At 41.8% G+C, this 22,455-nt stretch overlaps 1 protein-coding gene across 5 annotated transcripts in view; it reads right to left on the reverse strand.

Annotated features, from left to right (window-relative positions):
* The window catches only part of slc25a25b (solute carrier family 25 member 25b), a 41,334-nt gene that overhangs the window by 10,899 nt on the left and 7,980 nt on the right, over positions 1–22,455 (reverse strand). For 2 of the 5 annotated variants that reach the window (XM_078426434.1, XM_078426435.1), the window contains exons 2-5: positions 2,667–2,793; positions 2,469–2,556; positions 1,622–1,657; positions 1,215–1,326 (exon numbers count right to left, since the gene is read on the reverse strand). In XM_078426434.1, the coding sequence (XP_078282560.1) occupies positions 1,215–1,326; positions 1,622–1,657; positions 2,469–2,556; positions 2,667–2,793 (363 nt within the window). Of the gene's footprint in view, positions 1–1,214; positions 1,327–1,621; positions 1,658–2,468; positions 2,557–2,666; positions 2,794–6,111; positions 6,287–22,455 lie in introns of those variants that run through there. The other 3 variants (XM_078426437.1, XM_078426438.1, XM_078426436.1) reach the window with 3 other exon arrangements.

Genomic DNA, 22,455 nt, shown 5'->3' on the forward strand with positions numbered 1-22,455 from the left:
ATGTCTGTGTGGGAATGGGAAGGAGAATTAAAGTCTTTAGCAACCGGGAGATCAGGTAGGTTAGGGCAGACTGAGCAAAGGTATTTAGCGAAACGATCGCCCAGTCTACGTTTGATCTCGCCGATGTACGAGTCCACACCTGGAACAACGGATACAGTAGATGAGGTTGGAGGAGGTGCAAGTGAACCACTGCCTTCTTCTTATCGAGTCCATATCACTAGATTAGAAATTGTTCAGCCAGAGCTGAACACACTTCTCGGCATCTGCATACAATGGCGTCTTGTTTGTGCTTCTTGTGCGTAGTGGTGGAAAGATTGGTGGAAACAGGGCCACGACGTGAACGCTCTTTCCTTGACCACGACCTCTACCTAACCTGAAAGGACTGTCGGGGTCTCTGGACAAAGTCGAGGGAGGGGTATCTCAGCATCAGGTGTTGCATCTTCTGCGGTTGCAGGCAAAGGTACCTGGGGAGGGGGTGGTTTGGGTGGGAAGGGATGAGTTAACCACGGAGTTGCAGAGAGAACTGTCTCTGCGGAAGGTGGAAAGGGGTGGAGATGGGAAAATGTGGCCAGTGGTGGGATCCCGTTGGAGGTGGCGGAAATTTAAGGTTTATGTGTTGTATGCGACGGCTGATGGGGTGAAAGGTAATGACTAGGGGGACTCTGTTTCTGTTGTGACTAGGGGGAGGGTGAGCAAGGGTGGAGCTGCGGGGTACTCCAGTCATCTGGGGCCTCACCTGTAGCTAAAGACAATACAAAGATTTTCATCAAGGCCCCAATAAACTCCTCGTTAGTCTCTTTCAATAACTTGGGATGGACCCCATCAAGCCCTGGAGAGCTTTGCACTTTAGTGTTCTGCAACCGACCCAACACCTCCTCCTTTTTTTGTGCTGCAAATCTAATCTCAAATATTTGGAACAGCATTAAAGTGTGCAGGTCTGAAGAAGTGTCTTGACCAGAAACATCACCCATTCCTTCTCTCCAGAGATGCTGCCTGTCCCGCTGAGTTACTCCGGCATTTTGTGCCTGCCTTACATTTTGATGTGTTCATGGATAGAAAAATGTTTGGAGGGATGTGGACCAAACATGGGCAAATGGGACTGGTTTGGATAGACATCTTGGTTGATGTGGACGAGTTGAGCCAAAGGGCCTGTTTTTGTGTGGCTGTACTATATCTGGCAATTCTTCTCAAGTAATTATGTTTGCTAAACTTACTGTGGAGTGCTTCCAGTACAGAATTATTTCAGGAATGTTATTCGCTGGATGCAGTAGGTGATAATCTCGCCATTCATTCCAGTCAATTGTCATAGTCCCATTTTTATCCATGCTGATAGAAAAACAAAAATGGTACGGTTACATATTGTGGATACTGTATTCAACCTATTAATTTAAATTAAATTGCTAAACACTAGATTTTGCTTATATTATGAAGTAATTACTAAAGAATGTTAGGAATAAAATTGGAAAATTATATGGCAAGGTAGGCTCCAGTTTGTGCAGGGGCATTATTTCAACCTATTTTGCGAGGGAGGGGTGAAGCTACACATGATGGATAAAAAATGCTGCTGATCTATTTCAATGAAGGAAAAGCAGAGAAACAAGCTGACATAACTGGTACTTACTAAGCAATAGGGCCCCAAAGGTGCCCTCTCCAAATTCTGAAGACAGAAAGCAAAAGATGTAGAAAATAGCACAGGTGAAGTACTTTGTACACTTAACAGAGAACATAGAACAATATTCTGCAATTCTTAACCCCTCTAGAATACGCTCTAGATGATCGCCTGTTTATCACCTAAAATAATCAGCTTAAAAGCTGTGTCACTTCTTCAATATCACATGACCAGTAGTGACTTGTACTTTGCAGAGGTAGCATATTACTTTTCAAAACGACAACAAGAAGATGTCACTCAGCCTTATGCTCGTTAGGTTTATACAGAAATATCATGAACAGGAACATGGATTTAGCATTGAAATCAGTCTTCATTACGCCAGGCATACAAATGCACTGAAGTGTAAATGTGAATGTGTTTGGAATAAATGAAAAAAAAGATTTTTAGACAAGTGCAGCAGCATACATTACCATGTCATGTTATCACTGGATAATGTGCAAGAGGTTTGGCGGAAGATAAAAATATCAACTGTGTTCTGTTGTTTTAGTTACTGAGTTGGAGCTGTTCAGATTTTACCCCAAAGTTATATTGTTCCCCTAACTCAAAGGGAATGATTATACAAAGGTCACTCAATAAATGCATTTATTTAAAAAAATTAAAAGATGCATCAATACAGGATTGCACCCCTCATCCTTTTGACATTTGGTGTACGAGAAGGAAAACAAGCACAGTAGAGGATTTTTGTATAAGTAAAGGCTAGAAGTGAAAAATCTGCAACAAAATACCACAGTGGTGCAGATGATTTACAGTGAATCACTAAAAATCACATCCAACTGTTTTAGCAAGCAAAATAACTCACCGTTTCAGAATCTTTTCTGCCTGCTGTTCAGAAATATGTACACCAAGGTCACGCAATGACTGCATAATCTCTTGTGCATCAATTTTGCCTGAAAAATGAAGAAAACCTCTGGATATATAATTCACTGAACACTATGAACACACTCATCAGATACAACTAACAGACACACAGTTGCAGAAGGAAATATTTGGTTCTTACCATCGTTTTTCTTATCTAAGCTTTTGAAAACCAACCGGAGTTTCTTCTCATGATCTTTTAAATAATGAACAAATTCTTCAAAATCAAGTTGGCCATCTAAGTCTTTGTCACCATCTTTTAGAATTTTCTGTTTAAAGGCAAAAATAAATATTTTATTTTATGGCCAGACAATAGGAAAATCTGGTTGTGGAAAACCACTATTGAAACAAAATCCAACACATTCATGCATCTTGTGGGTGGGCTTTTTAATAGTGAAAAGAGGAGAATCACAGCCTGTACTCCTGACATCTGAGAGGCCATTCTGACTAAGGATCATTAATCATTTGGTACACATGGACCTAATATTATTTTTTACTATAATCACACATTTTTTTCAATATGGTGTATATAAATTTGTTCTTGTTACTGCAGTACTCAGATGCCTTATTTGAAATGTAGTGATAAACACAAGAAAAGACAAACATTTGCAAAATATTAATTTTCAAATACCAATATTAAAATGTCTATGTCCAGATATATAGAGTCATAGGGTCGAAGAGCTATTCAGCATGGAAATAAGCCCTTCAGCCTAACATGTCCGTGTAGTCAAAGTTGGTATACCAGGACAGTTCCATTTACTACATTTGGCTCATCATTCTCTCAACCTTTCCTGTCCATATCTGTCCAAATGTCTTTTAAGAGTTGTAATTGTATCCACTTCTAGCTTCCCCAGGCAGCTCATTTCAGATGAGTGACGTGTAAATGTTGCCCCTAAGATCCCTCTTAAATCTCTCCAATCTCACCTTATCCATGCTCATAATGCATTATTAAATGCAAATTCTACCAAAAACTGAAGAATTATTGCATTGCAGAACTATGATCTGTAATTTAAAAAACAGATGTTGATGGTATGTCCAAGTTATATTTGAAGAAATGCAACAAACGAATTAATCTCAAATGTGCCATGATCAACATTCTAGTATTCGATCGCCTCATGCTCAGAGAATCCTGTATGCAGCTGATTTTCTGAATGCATGTACTGAAATACATTTTTTAACCAAGTTAGTTACAAGACATTTTAAATATTAAGTATAACCTTCCATTGATACTTTTCACATAATATATTCCACCTGAATCTGAAAGGAACACTTTCAAAAAGCATTTAGATTATAGATCTTTCAGTTCACAACCAACTTAAAAAAACAAGCTAAAAAGCCCTAGTCTCTTTCAGACAAAATTTCAACAACTGAAGCAGAAAATGTAATTCCAATGTGGATGTTATGATGTTGTAGTTAATTGGATAATTTTTAAATAGAGTTGGGTTGTAACTATATTATACCCACACCAAATGTCAAGCTCTAACAAAAATCGTGTATACCAGGATCAAGTTCCTTACTGAACTGAGTGGCATGTCAGCTGATGGCAGACAGCTGTCTCAGCACACACCAAGTCAAGCAACTATATACACTCACTTAGAAACTAGAAACAAGTCGATGTAAATTGTTTTGTTTTTTTTAAATCGCATCAGTGTACTCCCAAATTAAGATTGCCTGTTTGACAATGCCGATTGTTCCTACTGTGATCTAATTTATCTTATTATCGGGCAGTCGATATCACATAGAATGGTTGCTCCAGATCAATTTTCTACTCATCTCAATAATTAAAATATATAAATACTACAATGGATTTACAAACAGCAACTCAATTGCACAGAAACAATGAAAAGTTTGCAGCAGTTAAAACTACCACTGGTAACTAATGTATTTTACACACACATTAAACTACATTAAATTAACTGCATGTTAATGTTTCCCTATTTAGGATTCTTAGTGCAGAACAAGCCATCTCTTTGTTGCATTGGCCTCTGTACCCAAATTCATGGGAGTTCTGCCTAAAGCATATTCCGAACTACAAAACTAATATGCTGAGGCAGATCCATCTTATCAATATTTAGTATATAATGAAATATTCAGTTCTATCTTGGCCACAGTAACAATCTTTGCAAGAGTAATAAAAAAACAGCTAGCAATATTGGATAATAAAAATAAATTAACCCTAACTTATTAATTGACGGGGTGGATAAAACTGATACCAAATTTCCTTAGTGGGTGATGTCTCAATTGACTCTTATTAGTTACCACTAATGCACCACAGAAGGCATCCTATCCAGATGCACCACAGCTTAGTATAACAACTGCTCTGCCCATGACCGCATGAAATTGCAGTGTTGTGTACGCAGCCCAGCACACAAACCAGCCTCATACCCAATCGACTCCATCTAAACTACAAACTGCGTCAGGAACACATCCAACATAATCAAGGACCACTCACATCCCAGTCATTCTCTCGTCTCTCTCCCAGTGGGCAGAAGATTGAAAAAAGGTACCACCAAATTCAAGTACAGCTTTTTCCTCGCTGTTATCAGGCTCCTGAATAGATCTCTCATATGTAATGAATGAATTTCCGATCTTCCAATCTACCTTATTGCAGCCTTTGCACTTTCTTTAATCTTTCTCTGTAGCTGTAACACTATATTCTGCACTCTGCTAATTTTCCCTTTTGCATTACCTGATGTACGCACATGTGGTCTGATTTGAATGAATAGCAACAAAAGTTATTTTCCACTGTAAAAACAAAAAACTGTAGATGCTAGTTTATACCAAAGATAAAATTTATACTCAAGGTCCGAACAAGGGTCCTGACTCAAAACGTCACCAGTAATTTTTCTCCAGAGCTGACCGCCAAGTTACCCCTGCAATTTGGTTTCTATCTTTTCCACTGTATCTTGGTACACATGACATAAACCAATGACAATTTGTTGCTGAAGGGATTGGAGCAGGAAATAAATTGTCAGTACTGCCTGCCATCACAATTAAAGAATAGTTTCAGTGGGGAAGGAGGCCATTTGGGCTCAGGTCTATACTGGTTCTATAGAACAACAATCCAACTAGCCTCACCAACCTCCAACCCAGGGTTCCACATAGCCCTGCAAATTATTTCCTTTCAGATACATATCCGGCTCCCTTCTCAAATGTTAAAATTGATTGCTTTTCTAGTGCCAGCCCTGGCAGTTATTCCAGGTCTCTCTTGCACGCTATCCAAATAGATCCTCAGATGTCAATTCTTGGACCCTTTTCAGAATTGTGTTTAATTTGTATTAGCTCTTCTTGTTCTTCCAAGCAAAATATAAGGCTTTATATCTATCTCTCCATTAACATTTCATCTCCCGCCTTTCATTCAAATCTATTATAACCCTCCTTGCAGATCACCAAGCAAAAGACTATAAGCAAGAAATTCTTAACCTATCTCTTTCAAGCTAGCCCAGCAATCAAACAGTCCAGGATTGCTAAGTGTTGAAACAAGTTCAAGAAAGGTATTTTCTGCACAGTCATCAGTTAAGTAAGGCTCTAAAATCTTCGTCAAAATTCTTCAAAAGTAACCAATCTAGAATAGAGTTCGGATTTACCTTTCTCCATCGACGATAGGTTATTAACTCATGTGAAGGGATAAAAAGGCTGAGCTTGAACAACGATTTTAGTTCAGTAGGCAGCTGTCCTGATTCAAAGTATTCAAATTCTCCTTCCACAGTGTCCATCACTGGTACATATAAACATAGGCACAGCATACTGACCGAAGATTTTTTGGACAAAATACAAAAAATAAGACATAGGAAATATTTTTTAAATAAATTTAAATTAATACAGTTATCTACCGACTTCTGAGAGAGCACTGAAGTATCAGGTGGCTGACATTCACAAGACTGGAAAGACATCGACGTCATTTTTCTAGTAAACCAATCCCTATCTATCCTCACTACATAGTATTAAGCCTTCCTCAATTCTCACCAATCAAAAGTTAAGAATTACATAATAGAACATTCAACATTCACTGCAGGTTAGCAATTAAGGATTGGTGGTTAACTGATAAGAGAGAATTTATTGATAATTGTCCAACATTATGCAATGGATGTAATGACGTTGAAGCACGCATAAAGAGGTGAAGTTCATCAGCACATTTGTTCCATGTTTCAAGTGCAGAGTTCAAGATAATACTGTTCAACATTACTAACCATGAACTTTATATATCTAGGCATGTTCCAATTACCAAATGTTTACATAAAGGCCATCAAACTTAATACAAGTTTCGGTACGTGATTGGTACGGTCATTCTGTTCACTAGCAGATCTCCCAACATTTGATTTTACATATTCATAATTTTGATGTCCAAAATTCAGAATATGGCACGTAATGCAACTTTTCAGCGAAGAAAAGTATACACGCCAAATGCGCATACGCATTGCGCTACAGCGGCGATGCGAGGCCAGAGGCCAGCCAGCGGCGAGCGAGGCATGTGTTTTGCGGAAAAATGTGAGGCGAAATCGGAATGGCGGAAATGAAATAAGAAAGCGGAAACTTTCCGACAAATTTGGAAGGGTTGGGAGGTCTGCACTAGAATAGTTTATTAGAATAGAACCAATGACAATAGCAGCAGTGACTATATCCTGAACCGATGTATCATCATTATCCAGTTAGTTGCAAGCATGTCTTGATATGCTTATTTTGCTTCTTCCAACAATGTGCAAGTCTTAGCCAAAGTGGCTCCAAGCACATTCGATGCCAAGTGATTTGCAATTCTGCGATTTCTCCGACACAAGTGATTCCTAGTGGTCGTGCGAGTGGATGACATTCAAAGCAAGTAAAAGACAAGGGATGGGGTGCACAAAGGTCAAATATCCTCCAGCACAGGCGAGGGACACATTAACAGAAACAATTCAAATATCAATTCAATTCATCTGCACCACTCAAGGAGGTATCCTTCTATCACCCTGTGAACTCCAGTTGAAAGCAAAGCTGGAGAGCAAAATCAAGAACAGTAGTTGTCAGGATCACTATTTGCTGAATGATGGGGCCCCAAGACCTAGTAAAATCATGGCAGTGAGACAGATTGGAGTTTAGTAGATAAATTAGTTATCATGAAGAAACAACTATTTTAGGAAAATAATTTGGACACAAAAGCCCAATCCTCACTCACCATGTAATTACATCTTCCTGTGACAACTCTAATATTTTTTCTGCTCATAATTGCATCATATCTTGTGATTTTAGACTGTTTCACTCACGAGTACTTTCTTCTAAAAAAAACGTAATGCTTTGCTTGGGAAAAAAATCCATTTAACCTTCTGTTTAATCTTACTTTCCCAGTTCAATCTGTGGTCTTTGCATTTAAAAACTGTACTTCACTATGGAGAAACAATGCATTTGCATCAATTATATTAATTCCCTTCAAAGATTTGAAATTTAAATGTCATCACAAGATCTTTTTCCTCAATAAATAATTACTTGATGTTTTATTGTAGCTTAAGTTGCAGACCTACAATAAAGTTTATTTCTTAGCTCAAGGTATCTTATTATGGTTAACCAGGATGTACAAGAATACAGGAGAGGGCTAGACCAACACCTTGTATTGTAACAAATTCCATCTATACTCCATCCCTCTACTAATCGTGAGATCTTAATTTAATTAAATGTACCCTTTACATTCAATTCCCAAAATGTTTTGTTCAACATACAGTTCATTTGACTCCTACTTCATTTAGGCTTACGGATCAAGAATTTAGCAGTCAACCATAACCTAAACTATCAAAACTTCCTGCTAGTCGGGTATTATTTAATTTTAACACAGGAGTAAGTTTTCAACATACCAAAGTGACAGCAGCAGCTGTTTTACTCATGAGTGGTCATGCTGGTCATTGTTATCAGGTTTCCAAGATGAGCCAGCCAGAATTCTGTGGAGTAACTGAATACCCAGCATTACTTTAAAATACAGAGATCTTCGCCATGTGCATAAAGTTTAACTGCAACAATGAGGAACACAAAATAATTAAGAATTTTAAAGTGTGTAATTCCCATAATTATTCTGATACTCCTCTCACCTTGGTCACAAAATATCCTCATATTAAAGTTGATAAATAAGTTAATTTTTGCCTTAAAAACACAAGCTTTAGCATTCTGTTGATATCATCCCAGATTTAGTACCTGGGCTTTCATCTTATGATTAGATGGATTTGGTTTTTTTTAAATTCAAATTTATTCTCAAGATGTGAGGAACAAGCAAGTTATTATTCATACCTTTTGGACAGGCCATTTCAAAAAACTGAAAACTGTATTGCAAAGATGCTCCTAGAGTTCCAGAATTATGTCCAAACATGTAAACAATGATGACACATGTAAAACATGCAATTTAGAATAGAACTTAGAAATGATTACATTTCCATGTATTTCCATAGACTATAGCTCCGCCTTCAACACGGTCATCCCCACCAAGCTCATCACCAAACTCCACCAGTTAGGCCTCAGCTCGTCATTATGTGACTGGATCCTGGACTTCCTGCTGGAACGACCGCAGGCAGTGAGAATTAGTCCGCACCTGTCCTCCACTATCACCCTGAGTACCGGCACACCACAGGGCTGTGTTCTGAGCCCCATGCTCTACTCCCTCTTCACACACGACTGTGTTCCTGCATTCGACACCAACACCATTGTCAAGTTTGCAGACGACACAACGGTGATCGGGCTTATCACCAACGGGGATGAAACAAACTATAGAGCGGAGGTGCAGAACCTGGCAGACTGGTGCTCGGATAACAACCTGTCCCTAAACACCACCAAGACCAAGGAGCTGATCATCAACTTCCGTAGGTCACATAACGGGGAATATGCCCCGATCTCTATCAACGGGGACAGTGTGGAGAGAGTGTCCAGCTTCAAGTTTCTGGGCACTCACATTTCGGAGGACCTAACATGGTCCAATAACACTGCTGCGCTGGTCAAGAAGGCACAACAAAGACTGTTCTACCTAAGAACACTGAAAAAGTCTGGTCTACCCCAACAGCTGCTGACGACCTTCTACCGCTGCACCATAGAGAGCATCCTAACGCATGACATCCCTGTGTGGTACCTCAGCTGCACGGAGGCAGAAAGGAAAGCTCTACAGCGGGTAGTCTATAGAGCTCAGAGGGCCATCGGAACACAGCTACCAGACTTGGAGGGCATCTACAACACACGATGCCTCAGAAAGACTCAAAAGACTCTTCACACCCCTGCAACAGTCTGTTCGAACTCCTTCCATCGGGCAGACGATATAAGGCACAGTAGCGCAGCGGTAGAGTTGCTGCTTTACAGCGAATTCAGCACCGGAGACTCAGGTTCGATCCTGACTACGGGTGCTGCACTGTAAGGAGTTTGTACGTTCTCCCCATGACCTGCGTGGGTTTTCTCCGAGATCTTCGGTTTCCTCCCACACTCCAAAGACGTACAGGTATGTAGGTTAATTGGCTGGGTAAAATGTTTTTAAAAAATTGTCCCTAGTGGGTGTAGGATAGTGTTAATGTGCGGGGATCACTGGGTGGCACGGACTTGGAGGACCGAAAAGGCCTGTTTCCGGCTGTATATATATGATATGATATGATAAGGCCTTCTACGCCCGCACCTCCAGACTCAGGAACAGCTTCATCCCCAGGGCCATACCTGCTGAGCCGGGTGGTCACAACACATAGATCAACTTGCACTTTACCCTGTCTAAAACTGTTACAATTGTTTCGTTGGGTTGCTGTTGTCTAAATTACTTAAGTTATTGCATCGTATGGGAGGCGCATTCCCAATCTCGTTGTACCCCTGGGTACAATGACAATAAAGATATATTGTATTGTATTGTATTTACAATTCTGACCCCCCTAGAGAAAGAATTAATGGCTATTAACTTTGTATGATGAGATGCATGACCATAATAAAATGGTAGAATGAATAAAGAGCCTGAACTCTGAATAGCTGATGTTTGCAATATTGCACCTGGCAGGATATAACTCCTAAATCGTGTACACCAGGCTGATAGTACATCCCTCCTTTTGCTTGGGGAGGACGTCTTGGAATGATGAGAACAATGTTTCTGCTGAGATTGGGATGTAGTTAATTGCTGACTGATTGTGGAATTGTGCAAATATAACCTTCTGTGGTATAATAAGGATCCTTACCTTTGACTAATGACTTTGTGAGACATTTTATGACAGTAGAGTGATACTCTACTAAGAATATTGGGCAGGAAACAATCTGTTATTAATTTGAAGGAAATGTTGTGTTAAACATTCTTGCTGCAAATTCTGTATAAAAATGCTGTATCTGAGAGTGGAAGCAAGGGGAGTGCTGAGTATGGTCATACACCCTTAGCACTGATCCCCCCACTCCCGTCTGATGATAATTAAAGATTTGCTTGGTTTACCTTTAACTGTTTATGTTGTTGTCTGTTTTAAGAAACGAACTTTAACACTAGTGGAGAGATTTTGGTGGTGTGGCTAAGAACTCTTCACAAGTTGCTTAGATTGTTTGCACCACAGCCATGGTATGTTGCCAATATTTAAAATTCTAATCCCATACTTGGTTCTATGTAATACTAGCCGGGCATGGACCCGTTGGCCCCAAACCTCTCCTGCGGGCCCGGCAACCCCCGTTGGGTCCAAACCTTTCCTCCGGGCCCGGCAACCCTCCGTGCAAACCTCTCCTGGGGGTGCGGCAACCCCCATTGTGTGCAAACATCTCCTGCGGGCCCGGCAGCCCCCGCTGGGTCCAAACCTCTCCTGCGGACCCGGGAACCCATCCCCAATTGACGACCCGTGGACCTGCTGCCGGCAGGGGAGTCTCCCCCAGGGCCGGGCGAGAGGGAGCCACCCACCCCGGCCCCGGGCGACCAGCAGCAGGAGAGCTCTCCTGACCCCCCCCCCCCCTCCCCCTTACTGGCCACCACTCCCATAATTTGGGCGCATCCCGCCCCCTTCTGGAGCGGCAACCCTCCCCAGGTGCACACGCACGGATCTGGCGGCCATCTTGCATAAATATTAGATGAACAGGCCCCAACTGTGCAGGTGCGGACCCGTTTGTTCTGCGCACGCGCGGATCCGGCGGACATCTTACGCAAGTATCAGATCAACGTGCCCCAGCTGCGCAGGAGCGGACGCGTTGGGCTCCCATTGTGACGTCGAACACGTGGAGCCGTTGGGTTCCCTTTGTGACATTGAACATGGTTGATGGGCAATGAAGTGGAAAAGGGATTTATTAAAGTTTAAAAAGGGATTTTTAAAGTTTAAAAAGTGAAAAACTTTTAAAAGACGTACAGGTATGTAGGTTAATTGGCTGGGTAAATGTAAAAATTGTCCCTAGTGTGTGTAGGATAGTGTTAGTGTGCGGGGATCGCTGGGCGGTGCGGACTTGGTGGGCCGGAAAGGCCTGTTTCCGCGCTGTATCTGAAATATGAAAATAAATAAATATGAAAAAATATATAACAAACATTTGAACCGCAGGACAATGGTAAGGTGGGCCTAAAATTGTTGCGCTATCGTGTACCATTTTGGCTGTATTTCAAGAATAAACACACAAACAAGATGAGAGTTTTATATAGATTAAGATATATATAGATTGAGCTTCGAGTTTTTGGAGATGAACTCATCTGACAAACATTGTTACACAAAAGCCACATCAGGAGCAGGAATCAGCTGCAAGGACAAGTGTGATGAACCACTTGCCTCTGACTTGTGTGGCGAGTGAAAGCAATTGCCAACAACATCAAAACTCTATTTAGTGAGCATGGCATCAAGAAGCACTGATAAACTGAAGCCAATGGACATCAAAAGGGAAAAACACTTCAATGGTTGCAGTTGTACCTCACACAAAAACAAATGATTATGGTTGTGTGGGAAAGAACTGCAGATGCTGGTTTAAACTGAAGATAGACACAAAAACTGGAGTAACGGGACAGGCACCATCTCTGGAGAGAATGAATGGGCGACGTTTCGGGTCAAGTCTGAAGAAGGGTCTCAACCCATAACTTGACCCATGCCTTCTCTCCAGAGATACTGCTTGTCCCGCTGAGTTACTCCAGGTTTTTGTGTCTATCTTGGAATGATTATGGTTGTCGGAGATTAATCATCACAGGACATAATGCAGCAGTCACACATTTAGTGTATAAACCAGACTATCCACATCCACATCCAATTCAATAACATCATAAGGTCCAAAGTAGAGATGTTCATTGGTGATTGCATATTCTTAGCAACTGGAACCGTTCATACCTACGTATGGTAAGACCTAAACAATACGGAGGCAAGAGCTGATGTGGCAAGTAACATTCATGCCATTAAAATGTATTAATGATCAACTCAAAAAAGACAATCTAATCACCTCTTGACATTCAATGTACCTCACCCTCCACACCTTGGTAGTCCTCATAGATTAAAAGTCAACTGGGCCAGCCACACAAATACTGTGGCTATAAAAGCAGGTTTAAAGCTGGGCATCCTGTGGCAAGTGACTAACTTCCTGATAACGCAAAGTCTTTCTAATGCATTTTAAAAGACACACTTCAGGAGTGTAACATAATGCTCCCCACTTGTCAAGCTCAGTGCAGCTTGAACATCTCTCAAACAGTCTAATATTAAAAGACTGACTACCACTTGATTAGTACCCTATCCACTCCCTTAACATTAATTCCTTCCACCATTAACAAAAAGCATTATTTCCAAGGCCTGCCCAAAAGGACAAGGGGTTCAGGTACAGGAGGATTGCACGGCAGGCGAGTTCATTGCCCCGGACCCGTACTGTTGCCACGCAACGCCTACTGGAGGGCACTGCAGTTCAATGTTGCGGCCGCACTTTGCTGCAACTCGGCTTTCCCCGGACCCTCCGGCTGGTCTTCTCCCATCAGCGTGTCTGCGGCTCCCTCCCGGCGCTCCGAGTGTCCCGATACCTCTCCCGTTCCTGCACTCCTCGCTCCTCCAGGCTCGGTGCCCCTGCGCCGCGCCTCGCTTCCTGCAGCTCTTCAGCCCCTCACCGCTCCTGCTGACCCACCAGCTCCTTCTCCCCGCTCGCCCTCTCCGTCAGCCTGGGTCCGCTTCTACTTGGCCGGCGCTCAAAACCTCGAGGCTGGGGCCACCGAGCGGAGCTTTGGCCTGGTCCGCCTCGGCTCAGAGCGCCCAGCCCTCGCTGCTGCTCGGCCTCGGCTGCCGATCGGCCTCTCCCTGGTCCTCTTCCTGCTCCTCTTCGGGCTCGACGCTCCGCTCCTCATCTTCCACCGCCTCCACCTCCAAGGCCGTCGAGCCTTTCCTCCCTGGACCCTTCGCCTTCAGGTGGGTTGCCGACCTCCAACGCTCGCTGCTTCTGCCCCTGCAGACCGTCCAGGCCCCTCAGCTCGGGTTCATCCCGCTGCTCCTCTGTTGGGGCAGACCAGCCTTTTGCAGTGTTCTTTGGAAAAACAGTCGTTGCTGTGCCTTCTTGACCAGCACAGCGGTGTTAGTGGACCATGCGAGGTCCTCCGAAATGTGTGTGCCCAGAAACCTGAAGCTGGACACTCTCTCCACACTGTCCCCATTGATAAAGATCGGAGCATATTCCCCATAATGTGACCTCCTGAAGTTGATGATCAGCTCCTTGGTCTTAGAGGTGTTCAGGGACAAGTTGTTATCTGAGCACCAGTCCGCCAGGTTCTGCATCTCCGCTCTGTAGTGTGATTCATCACCGTTGGTGATCAGCCCGATCACAGTTGTGTCGTCTGCAAACTTAACAATGGTGTTGGTGACGAATGCAGGAACACAGTCGTGTGTGAAGAGGGAGTAGAGCATGGGGCTCAATACACAGCCCTGTGGTGTGCCGGTACTCAGGGTGATAGTGGAGGACAGGTGCGGGCCCAGTCTCACTGCCTACGGTTGCTCCGTCAGGAAATTCAGGATCCAGTCGCATAACGACGAGCTGAGGCCTAGCTGGTGGAGTTTGGTGTTGAGCTTGGTGGGGATGACTGTGTTGAAGGCAAAGCTATAGTCTATGACTACGACTCCTTGATTTCTTGTGTATCCGACTCCTGCAGCACCAAAATTGCTCAGGCTCCGAAGCCCTGACGCAATGCAGACTCTTTATTGTCACTAGGTTAAATCATTGACACCCTCCCCTGCAGCAGTGTGGGAGTACCTCTACCAGGACTTCAGCACCACTTGTTCAAATGGAATATATTCAAATTATCGTCCAACATTTTTGCCACCTCCAACGGGATCCCACTACTGGCCACACCTTCCCACCTCCCCCCTTTCTGTTTTCCGCAGAGACCGTTCCCTCCGAATCTCCATGGTCCACTCATCCCTTCCCACCCAAATCACCCCCTCCCCAGGTACCTTCCCCTGCAACCGCAGGAGATGCAACATCTGCCCCGTTACCTCCTCCCTCGACTCCGTCCAAGGACCCAAACAGTCTTTCCAGGTGAGGCAGAGGTTCACCTGCACCTCCTCCAACCTCACCTGGAACTGTATCCCCTGTTCCAGATGTCAACCTCTACATCGGCAAGACCAAGCGCAGGCTCGGCAATCGTTTCGCTGAAAACCTCCGCTCAGTCTGTCTTAACATATCTGATCTCCCGGTGGCTCAGCACTTCAACTCCCCTCCCATTCCCAATCTGACCTGGGCCTCCTCCATTATCAGAGTGAGGCCCAGCGCAAATTGGAGGAACAGCACCTCATATTTCGCTTGGGTAGTTTACACCCCAGCGGTATAAACATTGACTTATCCAACTTCAGATAGTCCCTGCTTTCCCGCTCTGTCCCCACCCCCTTCCCAGGTCTCCCACTCATCTTCCCGTCTCCGACTACATTCTATCTTTGTCCCGCCCCCTCCCCTGACATCAGTCTGAAGAAGGGTCTCAACCCGAAAAGTCACTTCTCTCCCGAGATGCTCCTTCTCTCCCAAGATGCTGCCTGACCCGGCGTTACTCCAGCAATTTGTGTCTACATTCAAATCTTGTCAGTAGTGCTCAGATCCTGAAAATTGAATAATAACACGCCAAAAGCTTTGTGCCAGACATAAATGTAGCCACTTTCTTAAATTAATACATAAGTGCAGCTATAAGTTATGGTTCATTGTTCATTTAATAGCCCATAAGGCAAGAATGGCGAACCATATTAATACAATGTAGGTAAAATGCACAATTACAGCTTGTTGTATCTGGTCGCTGGACTACTTCAGGAGTGTATTTAAGAGCCAACACATAATAGTGGAGTCAAATAAATATAGGCCAAACTGGATAATGATTGAAGATGGTCTTCCCCTAAAACGACAATTGTATTTTTGATTAAGACGTCCAATATTAACATGGCCATCAATAAAACTGATATTTTATACCCCAGGTTATTTAAATAATTAATTGAATTTAAATTTTGTAGTTACAGTGGTTTCTGGATGACTACCCCAGTAATGGGCTATACTGCCTCTCAATCATTAAACTATTGTTTCCTTTGATTGACATAGGCCAGTTTAGAACATTTTGTGTCTATCTTCGGTTTAACCCAGCATCTGCAGTTCCTTCCGACACAATCCAATTGAAGCATCTGGAACGCAGCTTGGGTGCAGTTGGGTTCCAGGTCAGGAAGTGAATAGGCTCACACTGATCTGGTGTACTTGCATGAAATTTGCCAGTCTTGGTTCACACACATCTCTTCTAACCTTGTCCAATGCATCTGTTAGTCTCAATATGGCCTCCTTCACTTCAGTGAGACCAAATGCAGACTAGCCCACTGCTTTACTGAGCACCTGCACTCTATCTGCCATGGTCACCTGAAGCTCCCTGGTGCTAGCAATTTCAATGCCTCTTCCCATTCCTGCACTATCCTTGGCCTTCTCCACTATCAGAATGAGGCAAAATGCCAAGTAAAAGGTCATCACCCCTCATTCCACCTCTGAGGTCTAAAACCCGATAGGATAAATATTGAATGCTCCCATTTCAGGTGCTCTGCCCCGACCAACCCCCCAAATCTCACTACCCATCCTGATCCATCACACAACACTCCTCCCCCTCTCATCCAACTTCTTCCTCACTTACCCCACTCCTCTCCTTGGACCCATTGCACCTCCCCCCTCAGTCATTCCCTTCTGCCACCCCACCACCCTTATTTGGTCCCACCACCTTCCTTTCCCATCATCCTAAGCCCCTTGTTATCTCCAGCGATCATGCCCTAGCTTCCAAGGTTTTCCCCACCCCTCTTCCCCACTGGACTCCATCCTCCACTTCACCCTCCTCACCTGGATCTTCCTACAGGCATGCAGGTTAATTGGCTTGGTAAATGTAAAAATTGTCCCCAGTGGGTATAGGATAGTGTTAATGTGCTGGTCGGCACGGACCCGGTGGGCCGACAGGGCCTGTTTCCGCGCTGTATCTCTAAACTAAATTCTGTGCCAACTTGCAGCTCACTCTTCCTCCACTTTTTATACTTGTTTCTTTCTCGCCACTCTTTCAATTCAGAGGAAGGGTCCCGACCAGAAATGTTGACCATTCACTTCCCTCCAAAGATGCTGTGCCTATCCACTGAATTCCTTCAATAGATTGTCTTTTGTTCAGGGTTTTATTATCCATTCCCTTTAAACTCGCCAGGTTCACAGGAAAATTATATAGGTCCACCACCAATTTTCCGACACCCTTGGTTCCAGAGCCTTTCTGGATTATCTATTTTACCAAACCAACGGAGACCATGGCCTCTGAGAGAAATCTAACGATACTAGAATGGTCCGCCAATGCTGCCAAGAGACTGAGATACCGACCCACAAAGTCCGGCCGTGGGAATCTACCAGACCAGAGTTCCAGAGCCCCGGCCACAGGGGGCAGATTCGGCCTGCCGATCAAAGTGAATGTCCTGCGTTACCCAACCTTGGCGCCACATTTTCTGGGGGACTTCTGGAGAGCATTTCCAGTGTCATTTCAAGGCATTCAAGGTCAAGACACTTCCAATGAAACCAGATGTTACTGGTTTATCCACATGTACATTGTTTTATAAACAACTCCAAAAATTAAAGTTGCTATTGTTGGCAGAGAAACCTTTGACAGTCCTACTAGATTTTTCACAGGTTCTCAGGTTTTCTCAGGCCTGCATATCTAAAGTACGTTTTTTTAAAAATATCAATGAAATATCATAAATCCCTTAATATCAGTTTATGTTAATAGCTTAATGTGTAGGAAGAAACTGCAGATGCTGGTTTACACTGAAGATAGACACAAAATGCTGGAGTAACTCAGCAGGACAGGCATCTGGATAGAAGGAATGGGTGATGTTGCGGGTCGAGACCCTTCTTCAGACTGAGTCAGGGGAGAGGGAGATACAGAGATATGGAAGGGTCAGGTGTGAAAATGAGACATCAAAGAGACAACAACAAAAAATATGTTAAGCCATTAAATACTCCCTGGAACTTTAATTAATATATTTCTATTTAAAATTCAAGATTTTCCTTAAAGACTATCTGGCATCAATCAAAACTCGATGGCTAAAGAAGCATTCTTACATTGGATGGAAATTTGAATGACAGGCCAACCTCAACCTGTACCTAGAGAATCAAAATCTACCAACAGCAATGAATTAATAAGGCTGCAGCTGAGTGGCCCGATTAAAATTTAAAATGTGACAGTCCAAAGGATTTCCCAGATGGGATGGGTGAACACGTCTTGCTATTAGTATATAGATGATAATTTAAATGTTTATTTAACTTCAACCAGAGTAAAATTCTTTACTGTAAATACCAATGTAAAATTGAAGATGAGACCAAAATAATATTATTTGATACTTAATTCCAATTTTTTGCAATTAAAAAATACTCATTTAAACATCATTCATATTAACAAATTGCTGCTGTTACATTGGGAATCAAAATACAAGTAATACTTTGATGTGGAAAAACTAGTTCCATGTGACCACCCCATAGAATTTGTTAATCACACAAAATGTGAGGCAACTTCAATCCTCATGCTGGTCCAAAGAAAGGAACATTGACACATCAGTCCAGGATAACAACTAAAGAAATTATATTGCCGCCATAACATTGGTATTTTAATCATTTTGGTATGCGTTTAGATTATTTTGACTGCAGTATGCTAGACTTGTGCACCTGAAGCAACTAGTACCATAGCACAAGAAGTCAGTAAAAGAAGAGATGGATATTAGTGGCTGTGGTGCTAATGAAGCAGACTACAGGTCTCTGCTCAGTAACAAAAGAGGTTAAGGTTCCAAAAGAAAATTTAGTTATGGGATATTCAATAAGAAGGGTCTTGACCCAAAACGTCACTCATTCCTTCTCTCCAGAGATGCTGCCTGTCCCGCTGAGTTACTCCAGCTTTTTGTGTCTATCTATAAGAAATGAAAAGTCAGACACTAGTCAATTTCCTTCCGACAACGATGTAGTAAATTAATAGCACACTGCTTAATTTGATGAGTGAAAACATACATGTTTCAGTCCACACATCATTCATCCAGTGGCCATCGTTGCCAGATGGAATATAAGCGAGTTTGGTATTTCGACTGAGCATGCGTTGGTCATAGGTCGCAGGGGCTAAACATTCTCGCCGGCTGAACTGCTGAGTTTATACAGACCTGCGTTTCATCCGTATTTTCCAGTTTTGCTTCGTAGAGATAACAAAATACTGCTTTAAAAAAAATTAATTAGGTGTAATTAGGTGTAATTAGTCTTGTACAAATTAACCATAAATACACCGAATTAATTTTTTTTAAACAGTATTTTCTTATCTCTACGAAGCGAAACTAGAAAATACGGATGAAACGCTGGTCTGTATACACGCAGCAGATCAGCCGGTGAGAATGTTTAGCCCCTGCGACCTATGACCAGCGCATGCTCAGTTGAAATACCGAACTTGCTTATTGCAAGTGCGTGATTTTAAAACCTCACACCAGCTCGAACCCCCAATTGAAATACTTTGCAACCTATTACTCCGATGAATAAGGCTTAAATCTTCCTGGTTTTCACAGACCTATGTTTCAAAGACTATCCAAACATGCTCCCTTATCCTTTGTTGCACCAAAGAATCTTTAAGTAGAGGTTAATTTATTAATATATTTGCATTGTTCCAAATACTTTTGGACTAGGACAGCAATTCTTCCATACAGCAAGTGAATATTTTATTATAAAGTTCAGATTTGTGAAACATAGGTGTATGTGTGGCAAGGATCTGCAGAACCCTTCTTCAGACTCAAAGCTTCACCCATTCTTTTTTTTCTAGAGATGCTGCCTGTCTCGCTGAGTTACCCCAGAACTTTGTGTCTATCTTCGTTATAAACACAGGCCTCCATTTCAACACAGAATGAAAAATTTAAATGATTAATAAACAAATAGGTAATCTGCTCAACCTGCAATTTCAACCAGAGACTAAGTGATGGAACAATTGTGGCTTCCCCACCAGATTCATACTTTTTCTGGAGTTTCCTAGTGAGAAGGACAAAGGGCATGCTCTTCGGGACCCAACATGTAGAAACCTGGTTTATTCACAAAATGCTGGAGTAACTCAGCAGGTCAGGCAGCATCTCGGGAGAGAAGGAATGGGTGACGTTTCGGGTCGAGACCCTTCTTCAGACTGAAGTAGATGTAGAAACCTGGGCTCCCTAGCTGAATTTAAACTCTCACCATCCCTAAACACCTCTAAGGCACCTGCTGGAAATAAGTTTGTGCAAGTTCCCAGAGATGACACACCACCCAAACTGCCAGTGTGGACTGACAGCAAAATGTAGTACAAATTAGTATCTCGGGGTATCTGCACAACAATCCTTTCAAGATAATATGTTTGAAATAAGACAAACGACTTGTTTTAAGAAAAATATTCATTTAAATTCTACTGCTGCCACAGCGTGATTTGAACTCATGCCTTTCAACTATGCAGACAGGATTCTGCATCACAGGTCCGATAATTCACTACATCTAGAAATCTAGAATTAGGGGGGAAATGCACCAGGTGGTTAGAAATACAAGAACAGAAAAACACAAATGAATGCTTAGCCCCACAAACACATTCCATCATTCAACATCATGGCATATCTATGACTCAACTCCATATTACTGCGTATATTTCAGATCCAGATTTAAAATTATTCATTTGTCCAATATTAATTAGCTTCATAGATAAGGGTTCTGAACTTGCATCTTTTGCACTAAGGCATGATTTTTAGCTACACACAAAGGCCTGCCATTCCTCCTCCCCCTTGTATTGGAACTTAGCTAGCCATGCACAAGATCTACTACAGTAACTCAAAACTGCTTTAACAGCATCTAGCAAACTCATGACCATCATCAACTAATCAAGTCGTTGAGTTTATTGTCATATGCACAAGTATCTAAAATAAATATTTTTGGTATGATACGATAAAACTTTATCCCAGGAGGGAAATTGCTCTGCCATATTATTGGTATATCAGACCAAAGGCACAGAAAGACAAATAATTTACACTTAAAATGTGATTTGAGATTTTTAACCAGTTTTAACAATCACTTTTTATGTGCACATTAAAAATAAGAGGGGGCCAGGGAGAAGGTAGGATTGCTCAAATATAAAGGGGGGAATATATGCTTAAAGTCGGAGGATGCAAGTGAGGTACTAAACAAGTACTTTGCATTTGTATTCAGAGTGTAGTAGAGGCAAGGAATAGGAGAATCACGTACAGGCAGACTTGGCATCTTGTTCGGCACAAACATTGTGGACCAAAGGGCCCTTTCCTGTGTAGGAAAGAACAGCAAATGCTGGTTTAAATCGAAGATAGACACAAAATGCTGGAGCAACTCAGGCAGCATCTATGGAGAGAAGCAATGGATGACGTTTCGGGTCGAGACCCTTCTTCAGACCCTTTCCTGTGCTGTTCTATATTCTGTATATTCTGCTACTACAACTATTTGCACAACTAATCCAAATTTCTATTTATGAATTTCCATTATTTTCCCAAATGCAGCAAGACCGATATTCAATTTAAGGGACAGCACAATTTCATATAATGTCATATAATTTAACAAGGCAGGCACGGTTTTACTGATTGTGGATGATCAGCCATGATCACAATGAACAGTAGAAAATTACAACATTTGTATTTCATATTTTGGATTTCTATTCATAAAACCTGTCAGTACAATATTCTGCCACATTCAAACGTTTCAATATTATATCACATCCCTCTTTACATAAATTACAATAAAGGAGCGTTTTTTCAAGATATTCAGTGCATCTTAAAGAGGATATATGATTGGATTTTCATTAACTTCCAGATCTCCTACAATTCCTATAGAACTATCTCAGAGCTAGAAGGAAATGGGGAACTTTCCACGGAAATCCAATTGAAATTTTAAGAAATATGAACAAGCAAAATGTAAACTTTAACACAATTTTTTGGAGCAAAGTAAGAACCTTCCTTTAAACTTTGAAAAATAGTTTCAAGCATGTACCCAATGTTTTAACTCTATATTCCATAGTAATTTGCAATCTTATGGAAAATAAATCAGTTTATATGCAGAAAGAAGGATTCCAAATTTCAGGTTTCAAACTGCATTCAAGTGAAGGTACATTTGATAAACAAAGACAAGAAGCACTGCACCAGAAAAGACACTCACTCCATCACATACACCTGACATTACTTCAGAAAGGCAAACACTGATTTCTCATCATGCAACCAATCAAATAAATACAATTGTTCTTTACTTTCCTGAAGAGCAGCAAAGGCACTTTAACTCAACTGGGCAGAATATTTTATAAATTTAGAAAGTAATTAAAGATATATTGAATTCTATACTTTTCTATAAACCACCATTAAAATAATCTTTTGATACTCATTATTTAAATAGCTTGCTAAATTCAATTTCCAGATAAAACTTATGCCATTTGGTAAATGACTGTCATTTTTTTAAAATGCGAGCATACTTTTATAGGAAAAAAATCTGAATAATCATTTTGACTCCTATATTAACAAGTTTTAAAC

The sequence above is a fragment of the Rhinoraja longicauda genome, chromosome 31 (assembly GCF_053455715.1).
Source record: "Rhinoraja longicauda isolate Sanriku21f chromosome 31, sRhiLon1.1, whole genome shotgun sequence".
NCBI lineage: Eukaryota > Metazoa > Chordata > Chondrichthyes > Rajiformes > Arhynchobatidae > Rhinoraja > Rhinoraja longicauda.